Source organism: Martes martes, assembly GCF_963455335.1.
Source record: "Martes martes genome assembly, chromosome: 1".
Taxonomy (NCBI): domain Eukaryota; kingdom Metazoa; phylum Chordata; class Mammalia; order Carnivora; family Mustelidae; genus Martes; species Martes martes.
Window position 1 is genome coordinate 154748472 of NC_137888.1, and position 16704 is coordinate 154765175.

Genomic DNA, 16704 nt, shown 5'->3' on the forward strand with positions numbered 1-16704 from the left:
TTCCAATACCATGATGTTTTAATTACGGTAGCTTTGTAGTAAGTTTTGAAATCAGGAAGTGTGAGTCCTCCAACTTTGTTTCCCTTTTCAAGATTATTTTGGCTCTTTTGGAACTCTTGCATTTCCATATGAGTTTTAGGATCAACTCTTCAATTTTTTTTTTTTTAAGATTTTATTTACTTGACACAGACAGAAAGAGAGCACAAGCCAGGGAAGCAGCTAACAGAGGGAGAGGGAGAAGCAGGCTCCTCCCTGAGCAGGGAGCCCATTGCAGGGCTCAATCCGAGGACCCTGGGATCATGACCCGAGTCAAAGGCAGATGCTTAACTGACTGAGCCACCCGGCTGCCTCTCAACTCTCTCAATTAAAAAAGAAAAAAAGACAGCTGGGATTTTGATAGAGATTTCATTAAATCTGTGGATCAGTTTGAGAAGTGTTGCTAACTTAAGACTCTAAATCTTTGAATTTGTGAACGTGAAATTTGTTTCAATTTGTTTTCTTTAATTTCTCTCAACAGAGTTTTTTGTGTGGGTTTTCAATATATGTCTTGCATTTCTTTCATTCATTCCTAAATGTTTTATTCTTTTTGATGCTGTTGTAATTTATTTATTTGTATTAAAGAGGGAGAGAATGTGAGTGAGGGGAGTGGCAGAAGGAGAGGGAGAGAGAGAATCTCCAAGCAGACTTCCCAGTGCACAACATGGAGCCTGACACAGAGCTTGATCCTAGGACCCTGAGCTCATGATCTGAGCCAAAATCAGGAGTTGGTTGTTCAGCTGACTGACCTACCCAAGCACCCCATAAATGAGATTATTTTAATTTCATTTTCAGGTGGTTTCATCCATAGTTATTATGGATGTAGGACAGTAATTGGGGCTGGTATGACCATGTAACTTTTTTTCATTGGGGAACACTTTAACAATGTCCTTGTTTTTTTTTCTTTCAGGTTTTCTCAAATAATGACGAAGGCCTTATTAACAAAAAGTTACCCAAAGAACTTCTCTTAAGGTAAATGTAGATAAACTTTAATGAACTCAGATTTGATTCAGTCATCAAGTTCCAAGACAATCTTCTTTCTCACTATGAGTCCATAGCATAGAAAAACAGACAGAATTAGCCTAACTGACTTTTTGTTTTTGTTTTATAGAATGCTGTTCAGCTTGTTGTTAAATTTTACTTGGTCTAATCCAGAATGTACTAAGTATGTACATAGCATTGGTCTGGATTCTTTTTGTAATGTGGTAAGTATTGTAATAATCTTCAGTAGGTGCCATTGTTTTGGTATCAGTAGATATTCTCAATGTAGTCAATAACATGAGGAGTGATTATTAAGGTTGTGAGCTCCTGAAGTCCCAGACATGTAGATGTCTTCTGATAAACAAGTTTTAAAATAAGTACAGCTGTATGTTATTACTGAACACAATGCTCAGTCCAAATATTGATATATTTTTATCCATCTTATGAGAATTATGTGCTAAGTGACAGTAAGTACTATAAAACATGGTTTTTGTCCTGTATTTCTGGCATCACTGAATATGTAATAAATTGTATTTTGCTTGTCATTTTACCAGATAACTCTATCAACCAACGTTTGTTGATCCTGAGGCACTGCAGTTTCCTTTAGTACTCTACAGTCATCAAAGAAATCTTATTTTAGTTTTGGATGTTCTGTTTTAATGGTTTACAAGTAATACATGTATACATGGTAACCTTTGAGTGGCATTTCCCAAACCCTTCTCATATCAATGATGTTCCTCAAAACAAAACAAGTTTTATGATCAGATAAGAATGGGAATCACTGGGATAATGAAACCAATTTCTTTAGGGCCTTACTAGGCTAATACACGTGATGATACTCCCAGATGGATAGTTGTACAGCATTTCAACTTGATTACCATGGAACTCTTTTAATATTCCATATTAATTCCATATTCTGTGGAAAAAATTCTGGGAAATGTTCACATAGAGTGAGTGATTGGCCAGATGACTCAATTCCCTTAGGTTCTTTCATTTTACTCAGTTAATTAAAAAGAAAATTATTTCATAACAGGATCAAATGAAAAATACAGCAATAATATTTTATTTTGATAAAACAAATACTTGTTTGGATGAAAGAATATTCTTTGGCATTTTAGACTCTTTTAAAGTTAAGGAAGAAGTAACAAGAAAGGAATGATATGTTTTTCATATAAACCTGGGAGCTCTTGATCAAGCAGTGAGCTGTTAGAGCCAGCATGGCTGTGTTAGGATGGGCAGGCTGTTACTGTATAAATGGAGGGGATGCCATCCACAACAGATGGCAAAATTCATGGTGTCCCTTGGAATTGTGCGGTGTTTAATTCCTGGTCTGAACTTTTTCTAGTACAGACATCAAGCTGTCATATGAACATGTCCTCCTCCATCCTCTGGAGAATCCACCAGCTTCAGGCTGACCCATTATTAGTCATTCAACACTTGGGTGTGATTGAACGCCACTCTTCTCACGAATACTACTGCTATCTGTGACTCAAAGCTGCTAACTTAATATTTTCCTCTTTGGTAGGGTTAGCTTTGACACTGTTCTCAGCCTTGGAATAGTTTCTATCTGCTGACAAAAAAGGCGGGGGGTATTATATCACTTTCTGTGCTAGTGTGATTTCTGAACTGTTATTTTAGAAGTTTTAGTTCTTTCAAAGATCCATGATGGACCCAGCTGTTATGAAATTCTCCAGTTATAGGTTTTGAATCATACCCCAAAGCTCATACAGAGATCAATTTTCAAAAAGAATTGCCATTTGAGACCAAATGTTCATAACATGTCTATTCATAGGTTTGTATTCCCACTTCTGCTCTTATTTTGGAGTCTGTGAGGGGAATTTAAATTTTAAAGTACTGCTGCTACATATCTTCTCTGACTTCGTGAGTCTCAAAATTAACTCTAGCCAACCATGTATTTTAATGTTTGTTGGCCTTTAAATCATTTCTGCCATTTTACTCTCAGACCTTATATTCTCAGTAATAGTATTTCTTCCCTTTCCTTTTGTTCCTTTTTGGGCAAATTTTTGAAGAAGGGTTTGATCCAAGTTACCAAAGTAGCCGTGTCATCATCCCTTATGGAGCTTAAGTCTTGATTATCTTGCTTATTTAATTGATGTCTTCATACTTTCAGTATGTCCTAGGCTTACATTTTTACTTCATATTTTAGACTTCTTTGTGACAGTGCAGACTTCGTATTCTTGTTGAACTCCTATTCACCCTCCCTCTTACTTCATCAATAGAAGTGAATTCTTTGACCTTACAATAATCTTCCGTACTTGCAGCCAGATCCTCTTGTGTGGCTGTTTTGTTTGTTTTGTTTTTTAAGATTTTTTTATTTGTTTGTCAGAGAGAGAGAGAAAGAGTGCACAAGCAGGAGGAGTAGCAGGCAGAGGAAGAAGCAGGCTCCCCACTGAGCAAGGAGCCTGACATGGGACTCTGTCCCAGGGCCCTGGGATCATGACCCAAGCCAAAGGCAGAGGCTTAAGTGACTGAGCTACCCAGGCGTCCAACCAATGTCTGCCTTTTTTTACTCCATCTGTTACCACCCTCTTAAATTCTCTACTAGCTTCCGTTACTGATCACATTAGGCAAATTCTTAGCTCCCTCTTCGGAACTATTAACAAGCACAACCTAGAATTATGTGTGTCTTTTCATCTCTTTATATCACTTTGAATCTACTCAGAAAAATCCGTGAGGTGGTTTTTCACCTGATCATCTTACTGTTCGTTTTAAGTCTACCCAATATTGTTCACAGATTCCTTCTACCACCCAATCTTTAATTTGTTACTTAGCAAGTTTTTAGAATTTTGCTTTTTCTACCCAACTTTCATTCATAAATTAAGGGTACTCCAGTTCTCCCTCTCTACCCTTTATGCTCACAGAATTCAACAGCTTACAGTTTTACTCCTCCTGGGGAGTCAGTTATATAATGCTTATAACATTATAACAATTGTTATAACAATCATAACAATCTTTAATTTGTTGAAAACTATATATCTATTAGTGAGTTGGGTTGTCCTTATATTCTGTCCTCATTGTTATTGTCCGTATTACTTTCAGAGCCAAAGTTGGTTGAGATTTCAGTTCTCCCCATTTACTGCTTGTGTGACCTTAAAGTGACTTAACTCTTTGGGCCATAATTTCCTATATCTACAAAATGGAGATGATAATAGTTCTTACTGAATGGGGTAGTTGCTAGCTCTTAGAGGGACTGGCATTTAATAAATGCTAAATAAATGTTAGCTTTTATTAATATCAGTTTTGAATGCCTGAATTACTTATTAAATGCTATGTGATAATGTAGTCAGTTTTACTGCAAACAACTGATAAAAGCAAGCTGTCCTGTTATGGATCTCAGCATATGCTACTGCTAACAATTCATTTTATCACTCTGGACTGATGCAGTCTCAATGGAAATTGTACATTACCAAATGATAATTAAACTGATAGCTACTAAGGCATAGGCAGGTTGGTGGTGGTGTATGTCAACTGGTAATTAGTTTGTATTATAAAAACTATAGCTTCTTGCAAGGAACCATTCCTCTTTTAAGAAAAGTAATCTTATGTGAATTGAGTACTGGTCTAAAGTTCAGACTATAAATTTTAATATTAAGTTTTTTACCTTAAGTTTTTATTTCTATTATGGTTGCTTTCAGATGGTGATTTTTTTTTAAGATTTTATTTATTTACTTGACAGAGAGAGATCACAAGTAGGCAGAGAGGCAGGCAGAGAGAGAGAGAGGGAGAAGCAGGCTCCCCGCTGAGCAGAGAGCCCGATGCGGGGCTCAATTCCAGGACCCTGAGATCCTGACCTGAGCCGAAGGCAGAGGCCTAACCCACTGAGCCACCCAGGCGCCTCTCAGATGGTGATGATTAAATGAAAACACATGTAAACTACCTCACAAAAAATAGGGGTCGCTACATGCAGTAGATATTTTAAAACATTCAGAGAAGATAAAGCTCTTATTAGTTATAAATAATAATGAAAGAAATCTCTTATTAGACACATTTTTAAAAACTGAGATCATTATTATTTAGGTCATTTTCTCTCCTTGTAAATTTATGTGGACACATGACAGAATTAAGGACTAATAGTGTTTGTTGGCTTGATGAAGGGAAGTTTCATTACCCTCAACAAGAGAGCTGAGCCTAATAATTCTGGGCAAATGAAATCAACCACACAATTACATATATTTGGCAGTTATGCTAGTTTCCTAGGGAAAATTATAAGATAACTAGTGCAAAAATTTTCAAATTTTCCTTTTCTTAAAATCATAAACCAATTCCATGAGTGAAAATAATTGTGGTTATTGTTGCAATCATTAAGTTACAACCCAGTGCTTATGTGTAATTGTGGGACCTTGGGGAGCAGTGCAGTGAATGGGCTCATTCCTGTTTGGGGCAGCATTGAGTGGGTGTTCTTGCCTGCTGGTTGGTTTCAGCATTCCATGGGTTTTTTTCAAGGACTAGTGCATCCACCTCCTGCTGTCTGTGATGCCTTATATATATTCCAAGGCAGCTTAACAGGTAAGATGCTCTTTTGGGGATACATACTGCAAATTTAAGTTTAAGCAACTGAGCAGATTTTTCCTTTTTGTTAAAGAATTTTTTCATTTGTGTGTTCATTTTTACTGCTTTTTACTTTGCATGATGCAATACATGGCTGAATAGTGTGTGTTGAAATCAAATACAGAAGCTTAAAGGCCCTTCCTTTTCATTACTTCTATATACTGTTATGTACTGTTTTAGGGTTGGCATCTAAGTCCAAATCCTGGCACAAGCAAATTTTCCTTTGTCTAGGTTGAGGGTATAGTTATACATTAAAAGTCTGTTGATGCCTTTAGATATATATATATTTTAAACTACATTGAGGTGGCATCAAACACCAGTAAAGCTCCACAGATAGGAATGATAGAGCTAGTACATTGTTATCCAGAGCTTCATCCTGGGAAAGTTATGTTCGAGATCTGTTAATTTAAAAACTCTGAATTCAGAAGTTACAGCAGAAGATTGGTAAGTTTGACCCAATGAATAGTAAAGTACATCCATATATACTACACCACAGAAACATAGAGCACAGTGGTAGTCCAGTGATGGGCATTTCATCAGTTATAGTGCACATTATAAGCAGTGGCTACATTCTTCAATGCACAAATAAAATCCTCTTAAGGATTATTAGGTAATAAGGTGGATTATTCTTGATGACTAGAGCTTGAAGAAGGTATGAACAAAGGAAGAAATACAAATGGCCAATTTGTATGGCACTCTATAAGGCCCATATTTAAATAGAAATCAAAATAATGAGATATTACTTATCTGACTGGCAAAGCCCAAAAGGTTGATAATATTGGGTTTTGGTAAAGAGAAGACAGACACTCTAAGATACTTTAGAGCTGGGAATGTAAACTGCTATAGCTATTCTGCAGGGCCACTAGGGGAAATCTTCAAAATGCTAAATGTACATATTCACAAATTCCATTTCTTAGAATTTACTAATAGATACATTTACAAAGACACAGATACAGGGATATATATATATATACTAAGGTATGTATATAGGGATGATTACTACAGCCTTTTTAAAATTTTAATTAAATTGAATTACAGAATTGGATTACTCATAATTCTTGGTTAATCATACATTTCCTCACTGATCTGTGCATTGCTTTTCCCCCTCCCCACCATCAAGTTAATATTTTCAGAACTTTGTATTTATGACTCCCTTAAAAATTTTTTTATCTTAAGTATATTTGACTAAATGGTTACAGTGTTTACTTTTGCTTGTTTATCAACTTTGTAAAAAAAAAAAAAGTGTATCTTCTGAGACATGGTTTTCACTCAAAATTATGTTTCTAAGAGTGACCCACGTTGCTTTGCTTGGCTATTACTCGTTTTACTGCTGTATAATATTCTATTGTATGACTGTGCCAAGATTAATTTATTGATCTTTTATATTTTAAGATTTTTTATGTATTTGAGAGAGAACGTGCAAGAGAGCACAAGTTGGGGGTAGGGGCAGGGAGAGACAGAGAAGCAGGCTCCCTGTTGAGTGGGGAGCCTGATCCGGGGCTTGACCCCAGGACCCTGAGATCATGACCTGAGCTGAAGGCAGATGCTTAACCAACTGAGCCACCCAGATGCCTGTTATTGATCGTTCTTTGAGAAATACTTGGGTTTCCAGTGTTTTGTTAACAAAAAGCAGCGCTGCTGTGAATATCCTCATAGTTATCTCTTGGTACAAATATACAAAAGTTTCTCTAGGAGTGAAATCGCTGGGGGTCATAGGCTGTACAAATAATCAACTTTATTTTAGTAATATTGTTTTTCCAAAGTAGTCTTATCAATTTACCTTTATACAATGAATAAGAGCCTCTGTTGAGTCACTCTAACGTGTAGTGTTGCTGCATGTCTTAAGAGTAGAATAGCATTTCGTTGTATTCTTTATTTGAATTTCCTTGAATTCTAGTAATGTTGAGCATCTATTTATCATTGCATGTATTTCCTTTTCTGTGAAATATATGTTTTGCCTATTAGGTTGTTTCTTATTGATTTGCCATTGGGGTTTCCTTCCCTCTTGTTCTTTATACTGTATGTTCTGAATTTTTTTCTCCATCCAATTTGCCAAATGGTGTCCCAATTTAATAGTCTTTACAAGAGGGCAGTTTGGGTTTTAATGATTAAAACTCATATTTTATTCACTGTGATTATTCTATTTTGTTATTTCTTTATCTTATCTTTATCTGCCACTCTCCTGCCTCAAACCTTTCTTATTACCTTTAGTGTAAAGTTCACTTAAATTGTTAGAACCTAAATTATTCTCCTAGAAATGCATACTTATTAACTCTTACTCTGTCCCATCTCTCTCTTTTCCAACTTCTGTGTAAATTCTGGCAGTTCTGAATTGAGCTCCAGTCCCTGCAATTGTCATTCTCTAATTTGCTCTCTCCTGCACTCATTCTACTTCTTGAAAATGTCTTTTGCTTAGTCTTTTTCACTTAGTTCAGCCTAAGGCTTTCCCCAAGTTCGAGGCTATATTCTCTCCCTCTTGAGTATGCTTATAGATCCTTAAAGCATTTTGTAACTTCTGGTGTTTGACCTGGATTTTCTGTATCATAACACAGTAAATCTAGCTTTTAAAATAATTTATATATATATTTGATACCTTAGTTTCAGGTGTATGGTATAATGGTTCAGTATTTGTATATATTGTGAAATGAACATCACAGTAGGTCTAGTTAACATCCATCACTATATATAGTTACAAAAATGTTTTCTTGTGGTGAGAACTTAATATCTACTTGCTTAGTGACTTTCAAATATGCAGTGCAGCATTATTAACTGTAGTCACCATGCTGTATGTTACATCCCCATGATTTATTTCTGTTGTGACTGGAGTTTGTACCTTTTGACCACTCCTTTGCCCCCCACTTCTGGCAACCACATATATATTCTCTGTATCTATGAGCTCAGTTTTTGTTTTGGATTTCACATATAAGTGAGATCATACAGTATTTGTCTTTCTCTGTGTGTGTTATTTCATTTACCATAATGCCCTCTAAGTCCATATGTGTTGCAAATGGCAAGATTTCCCTTTTTTATGGCTGAATAATACTGCATTATGTGTGTGTGTATATACACACACACACACACACACACACACCACATTTTCTTTATCCATTCATTTATAAGCAACTTAGGTTTGCTTCCATATCCATATACAATCTTACTATTTTAAGTAATGCTACAGTAAACATGGGAGTGCATATATCTTTTCAAGTCATTTTCATTTTCTTAGATAAACTCCCAGAAGTGGAATTGCTGGATCATATGGTAATTCTATTTTTAATTTTTTGAGGAATCTCCATACTATTTTCTGTTTTCCACAGTGGCTGTACCAATTTACATTCCCACCAGCACTGTGTAAGGGTTCCATTTTCTCCGCATCCTCACCAACACTTAATATTTCTTGTCTTTTTAATACTAACCATTATGACAGGTGTGAGTTGATATTTCATTGTGCTTATTATTTGCATTTCCATGATGGTAAGTGATGTGAGCACCTTCTCATGTACATGTTGGCCATCTGTATGTCTTCTTGGGAAAAATGTCTATTTAGGTCCTCAGCCCATTTTTTTATTGGGTTGTTTGGGGGTGGGCTTTTTGCTATTGAGTTGCATAAGTTCTTTGCATTTTGTATATTAACTTTTTTCAGATATATAATTTGCAAATATCTTCTACCATTTGGTGGGTTGCCTTTTCATTGTGTTAATGGTTTTCTTTGCTATGCAGAAGCTTTTTAGTTTGATGTAGTCCTCATTTATTTTTGCTTTTGTTGCCTTTTTTGCTTATTTTTTGCTCTTGGTGTCAAATCCAAAAAATCATCACCAAGACCAATGTCAGGAAGCATCCTGCCTATATTTTCTTCTAAGAGTTTTATGGTTTCAAGTCTCATTCAAGTTTTTAATCCATTTTCAATTAGTTTTTGTTTATAAGATAGTGGTCCAATTTCATTCTTTGAATGTGACTGTCCAGTTTTTCCATCACTACTTTTTGAAGATACTGTTCTTTCTCCATTATATATTCTTAGATACTTTGTTGTGAATTAATTGACCATATAGTCATGGGTTTATATTTGGGCTATCTTGTCTGTTCCATTGATCATCTGTATGTTTTTATGCTGATTCCATACTGTTCTATTTACTGTAGCTTTGTAATGTAATTTGAATTCTATTGAGTTCCTTATATTTTCAGCACAACCTTTGTACTGAGATTAATATTTTCTGACAGGATCTTTCTCCCAGTGTGTAACTTATTTTCTTCCCCATTCTTTAAAGCATATTTTGATAAGCCAAACACCTTTTAGAAGTCAAATATATTAGTCTTTTATGGTTAGTGTTTTTTGTGTTTTGATAAGGAACATCTTTCTTACCTTGAAAACAGATATATTCACATGTATTTTCTTCCAAAAGTTTAAAAGTTTTGTTTTTGATATTTCAGTTTCTAATCACTCTGGTGTTAGTCTTTATTCATAAGATAGAATCCATTTTTATTTTCTTTTCCATGTGGATTATCAGTTTTTCAGGTTCGTTTGTTAACTGGTCCTTCCTTTCCTCAAAAGAATGCCATTATTACCTCTATCATATACTCTGTTCTCTAATAATTATATAGTTACTTAGTCTTTATTCTGTTTCATTGGTTAATTTTCTGTGTGCCAATACACACAGAAGACATCTGTATTTTTGGGTGACTAGGACCTTTAAATTTATTTCTCATTGTTTTTATCTGATTCTGGAGTTAATGCAATCCTATAGAATTGAGTTATGGAGCATTCAGGCTTTTCCTGCTCTCTGAAATACTCCACGTGTTTTGGTTTAACTGTCCTTTGAAAGGCTGATAAAACCAGAAAAGACCTCGAATAGCCAGAGAAATGTTGAAAAAGAAAGCCAAAGTTGGAGGCATCACAATTCCAGACTTCAAGCTCTATTACAAAGCTGTCATCATTAAGACAGTATGGTACTGGCACAAAAACAGACACGTAAACCAGTGGAACACAATAGAAAGCCCAGAAATAGACCCTCAACTCTATGGTCAACTAATATTAGACAAAGCAGGAAAGAATGTCCAATGGAAAAAAAGACAGCCTCTTCAACAAATGGCATTGGGAAAATTGGACAGCCGCATGCAGAAAAATGAAACTGGACCATTTCCTTACACCACACACAAAAATAGACTCCAAATGGATGAAAGACCTCAATGTGAGACAGGAATCCATGAATATCCTTGAGAACACAGGCAGCAACCTCTTCAACTTCAGCTGCAGCAACTTCTTCCTAGAAACATCGCCAAAGGCAAGGGAAGCAAGGGCAAAAATGAACTATTGGGACTTCATCAAGATCAAAAGCTTCTGCACAGCAAAGGAAACAGTCAACAAAACCAAAAGACAACCGACAGAATGGGAGAAGATATTGGCAAATGACCTATCAGATAAAGGGCTAGTATCCAAAATCTATAAAGAACGTATCAAACTCAACATCCAAAGAACAAATAATCCAATCAAGAAATGGGCAGAGGACATGAACAGACATTTCTGCAAAGAAGACATCCAGGTGGCCAACAGACACATGAAAAAGTGCTCGACATCACTCGGCGTCAGGGAAATACAAATCAAGACCACAATGAGATACCACCTCACACCAGTCAGAATGGCTAAAATTAACAAGTCAGGAATCGACAGATGCTGGCAAGGATGTGGAGAAAGGGGAATCCTCCTCCAGTGTTGGTGGGAATGCAAGCTGGTGCAGCCACTCTGGAAAACAGCATGGAGGTTCCTCAAAAAGTTGAAAATAGAGCTACCCTATGACCCAGCAATCGCACTACTGGGTATTTACCCTAAAGATACAAATGTAGTGATCCGAAGGGGCACGTGCACCTGAATGTTTATAGCAGCAATGTCCACAATAGCCAAACTACGGAAAGAGCCTAGATATCCATCGACAGATGAATGGATAAAGAAGAGGTGGCGTATATATACGATGGAATACTATGCAACCATCAAAAGAAATGAAATCTTGCCATTTGTGACAACATGCGTGGAACTAGAGGGTATTATGGTGAGCGAAATAAGTCAATCAGAGAAAGACAATTATCACCTGCTCTCCCTGATATGAGGAAGTTGAGAGGCAACGTGGAGGGTTTGGGGGTTAGGGAAGGAAAAAATGAAACAAGATGGGATCGGGAGGGAGACAAACCATAAGAGACTCTTGATCTCACAAAACAAACTGAGGGTTGCCAGGGGGAGAGGGGTAGGAAGAGGGTGGTTGGGTTATGGACATTGGGGGAGGGTACAGGCTATGGTGAGTGCTGTGAAGTGTGTAAACCTGATGATTCACAGACCTGTACCCTTGGGTCTAGTAATACATTATATGTTAATAAAAAATTAAAAAAAAAAATGAAAGACTGATAAAACTAAAATTCTAAAATTGAGTCTAGAATTTTCTCTGTGGGAAAATTTTTAACTAACTTGATAATAAGTAGGATTTTTTAAGCTTTCATATTTTTCTTGGGTCACTTTGGTAGTTTCATTTTTCTAGGCATTTTTCTGTTTTTTTCTGAGTTTAAAAATTTGTTGTCTTGATAGGGTTTTTTTTGAAAGGATATTCTGTCCCCCTGTATCTTATTTATTATTCAAATATTAACATACAGTGTTATATTACTTTCAGGTGTACAGTGTAATACAATTCTATACATTTCTCAGTGTTCATCAAGTATACTCTTCATTCTATTTATTTTACCCATTACCCCACCCACCTCCTTTCTGGCAACCACCAGTTCTCTGAATTTAAGAGTCTGGTTTTTTGTTCATCTCTTTTTTTCTTTGTTTGTCTTTTTGTTTCTTAAATTCCACATATGAATGAAATCATATAGTATTTGTCTTTCTCTTATTTCACTTAGTATTAGGCCATCTTAGTCCATCCATATTATTATAAATGGCAAGATTTCGTTCTTTTTATGGCCAAATAATATTCCATTTTATATATATACCATGTCTTCTTTATCCATTCATCTATTAGTGGACACTTAGGTTGCTTACATATCTTGGCTATTGTAAATAATGCTGCAATAAACAGAGAAGTGCGCATACCTTTTCAATTTAGTGTTTTTGTTTTCTTTTGGTAAATACCCAGTAGTGGAATTACTGGATCATTTGGCAATTCTATTTTTAATTTTTCAAGGAACTGCCATACTGTTTTCCACAGTGGCTGCACCAGTTTGCATTCCCAGCAACAGTCTATGAGGGCTCGTTTTCTCCACATGCTTGCCAACACTTGTTGTTTCTTGGGTTTTTTTTTTATTTTAGCCAGTTTTGATAGTTCTATTTTTGTTTTTTTAACTCTACAGTATCTGCTATCATGCACTTTTTTTCATTTGAACTGTCATTAATTTATGTTTAAGTGCTTACCCCATTTTTGATCAATTTTACTAAAAGTTTACCTATTTTGTTAGCACTTTTAAAGAACCAGATTTTGGCTTTATTATTATAGTTGTTGTTGTTATTTTGGCTTAAAAACAGAAATTTCTTTTCTCACAATTGTGGAGGCTTGAAGTGCGAGACCAAGGTGTCAGCATGGTTGGTTTCTTCAAAGATCCCCTGTCCTTGGCTTGGTAGGTGGCCATGTTTTCCCTATGTCCTCACATGGTTTTCCCTCTGTAGTAGTCTGTATTTTAATCTCTTATTATGAAGAGATAAGTCATATTGGATTAGAGCCCGCTCTAATATGAGCCCGCTCTCCATATGCAGTCACACTCTGAGGTACTTGGCTTTAAGACTTTAGTATTTGAATTTTGGGAGTACCCAATTCAGCCCATAGTTGTGCATGTTAGCATATGTGTACATGTGTACTTACGTATATGTATATATGTATTGGGTGGGCATATTTGTGTGTGTATATGAATGTATATGTGAACATGTGCCTGTGTATGTGTATTATGTGGGCATACGAGTATATATATGTGTGTGTGTGAGAACATTCCAACCAGTGGAAACAGCACTTGAAAAAATTATACTGTATTTGTAGATCTCGCACAGTTTAGTTTCCTTCTACTCTTGGCCTATGTGTGTATTTATTTGCATTTAGTTGGAAGTGCATGGAACATAATCATTTTCTTCTGAGCTTTCTGCTACCTAACATTTTGTGATTACCCGCCCCTGTCAGCACATAAAAGTGGATAATAACCACTTAAAATTTTTTCTTCTTTTGTTGAATTATTTCATAACAACTTTCTGTAGTAGAATTACTGATCAAAGGAAGAGAACGTTTTACAGCTCTTGACAAAATCACTGCTTTCCAAATGTTGTAATGAATTTTCTTACTGAAATATATTTGACATATAACATTGTGTATGTTTAAGATATATAGCATGTTTGATTTGGTAGCTTATATATTACAGTATGATTGTCGTTATAGCTTTAGCTAATAACCTCTATCACATCATGTAATTATCAGTTTTTTTGTGGTGGGAATAATTAAGATCTGATCTCTTAGCCGTTTTGGTTTTATACTAGAATATTGTTACCTGTAATCACTATGCATCTCCAGGATTTGTTTATCTACTAGCTACAGATTTGTACCCTTAAATATCTCTTCCATTCCCCCACCTCTTAGCCCCTGGTAGTTATTTTACTCTTTAGTTTTATGAGTTCAGTGAGTGATGTCGTATGATATTTGTCTTTCTCTATCTAACTTATCTCAGCATAATGCCCTCAGGGTCCTTAGACTTACATTCTCTCTTGGCCACTGAAAATTTACAGATCTTTTAGAGGCTCTGATAATTAGTAGGGCCCCTGTTCATCTCTTTCTGTTCCATTCATACGCTGTTAAAAAACTTCGGTTATTTGACTTGCTGAAGTTCCCACAGTCTGGGTTTTGTTAATTGCGTCCTCATGGTACAATTTCAGCATGTTTCCTTTATCATCTATATTTCTTGGAAATTGATAGCGGGATCCAGAGGCTTGATCAGACTCAGGTTCTGTCCCTTTGGTAAGATTTTATGTGGTGTTCTTCCTTCAGTAGTCACAAAATGTCTGGTTTTCTTTTTCTTGTAGGGGATGCTAGCATCTATTGATGTTTATTATTTAGATCATTAACTTATTGGGACTGCAAATTGATATTCTGATTCTTTTTTCATTTATTAGTTAGAATACTTGTATAAAGAGCTATTTCTCTTCGTTTGTATTTGATTATGAAGTGTTACAGTTTGCATTAAAAAAAAAGCCAGGATAAGTGCCTGATTCTTTCTGTTTATTTGCCAGTTTTTGAAAGAGATATGTGAAGATACGACATTTGGGGGAAAAACATTTACATAGTTTCAAATAATCTTCCACAGCAATCTGTATTAATTAAAAAAAGAGGGAAATAGTAACTTTATAATGAGGCAGTCTGGCAGACATCATCTTAATCAAATGACCACAGTTAACATTACCAGTAATGGGACAAAATGGACACCATGTGCCTCCTGATGTGATGAACAAGAAGACCACAATATTATTGCTGTGGCATTCCTGACAGAAATTAATAACCTGAATCTAATCATGAGGAAACAGCACATACACATGGGGGGAGATCCAAAAAAACAACTGGCCTATATGCTTCAAAAATACTAAAGTCAAGAAAGATAAAGGCTGAGTATCCTAGCATCAAAGAGACTAAAGAGACAAAACAACTAACTGCAATATGTGGCCCTAGGCCAGAAAAAAATGTTTTTCTTTTGTTTAAAGACCACTAATGGCCCAGTTGGCACATGTTTAATAAGAGCTCTAGATTAAATAATAGTACTGTATTGCTATCCTCTTTTTTTTGATAATTGTACTGTGTCTTTGAAAAAGGGGATACGTGAGTATTTAGAGGTAAATGAACATCATGTCTGCAGCTTGCTCTCAAACATTTCAGAGACAGTGACATATATGTGTATATATGATATTTGTTAAAAGATAGGCTGAAGTATATTAAAAATTATTAGAGTTTATTTGAGGAAGAATCACTTTGAATGGGGCAGTGCCAAAGCGGGAGTGGTTGGGAGTGCTCTACCAGTCAGAGCCAGGGGAAAGTCACCTACATAGAAGGTGGAAAGACAAAGAAAGGAAGTTACCTGATTGGCTGTGTCTTAAAGCTTCTTTGCTCTTTATGATTGGTTGTCCTTAGTGTTCTGATTTTATAACTTTGGGGTATTTAAAGGCTCAGATTTTTGGTTGCTTAGGTAGGCACCACAGCCTTAGAGCCACCTCAGTCTAATAGCCTCCCTGCTTAATTAATGTAATATATATACATACACACACATATATAAAATATAATATATAAATATATATTAATATATATGAATGTGATTATATATGTTCCCATATGTATATGGTAATGCAAGTACAATATATTGTTAGCACTTGGGAAATCTGGATGAAAAGTGCACAAGAATTCCTTGTCCTATTTTTGCAACTTTTCTGTAAGTTCGAAATTACTTAAAAATTAGTTGGTTTTTTATCATCTTCTGAAGGGGACTTAGACTTTTTGTATTATAAATTTATGAACTTAAACCTGTTTAATAATTTTCAGTTAGTTGCTGTTACTACTTTTATTGAAATTCACATGGTCTTGTCTTTGACTCCTGAGCCCTTTTACATGACCCTAGTAGTTTTGATAGTTTCCTTCCTGACACATATACAGTTGTATGAGGCTCATTTCATATATTCTCTGCCCCCAGACCTGGAATCAGCCATTTTTTCAAGAAGTGTTGGTTTCTTTTTGTGGGAAAGGGTATTTCAGGACTACAGTCTGGTTGCTAGAGGTATTTCTAAGCCTTTTCAGTATATTGAACATATATATAGAGATGAGAAACTCATGATTTCATACTGATATATCTGCTGCAAATTCAGGACTCTTATTACTTCATCAGTCTCAAGTCTGCATCTCCTTTCTTCCACACTAATAGTCCTGGTTATGACACAGGGGATTATACAATCAGGATATCCTAATATAGATTAAGATATCTTAATATCCTAAGTCCTAATGCTCATTTGCTTTATCAACATCACAATCACCATAGCCTCAGAATAATAATACAGGTATAGTTTTTACCAGTATAATTACTGAAAACAATGACATTTATTTGCATTTGTTCTCTCTTTCTCCTCACCCA

General features: G+C 35.6%; 1 protein-coding gene across 1 annotated transcript in view; it reads left to right on the forward strand.

Moving 5' to 3' along the window:
- Positions 1 to 16704, forward strand: part of FBXL2 (F-box and leucine rich repeat protein 2) — a gene marked incomplete at its 5' end in the record, with an annotated part of 141073 nt that overhangs the window by 33459 nt on the left and 90910 nt on the right. Inside the window, 5 exon segments of the mRNA XM_080810303.1 lie at positions 947 to 1008; positions 1148 to 1241; positions 5460 to 5486; positions 5488 to 5517; positions 5522 to 5544. Coding sequence (XP_080666429.1) covers positions 947 to 1008; positions 1148 to 1241; positions 5460 to 5486; positions 5488 to 5517; positions 5522 to 5544 — 236 coding nt within the window.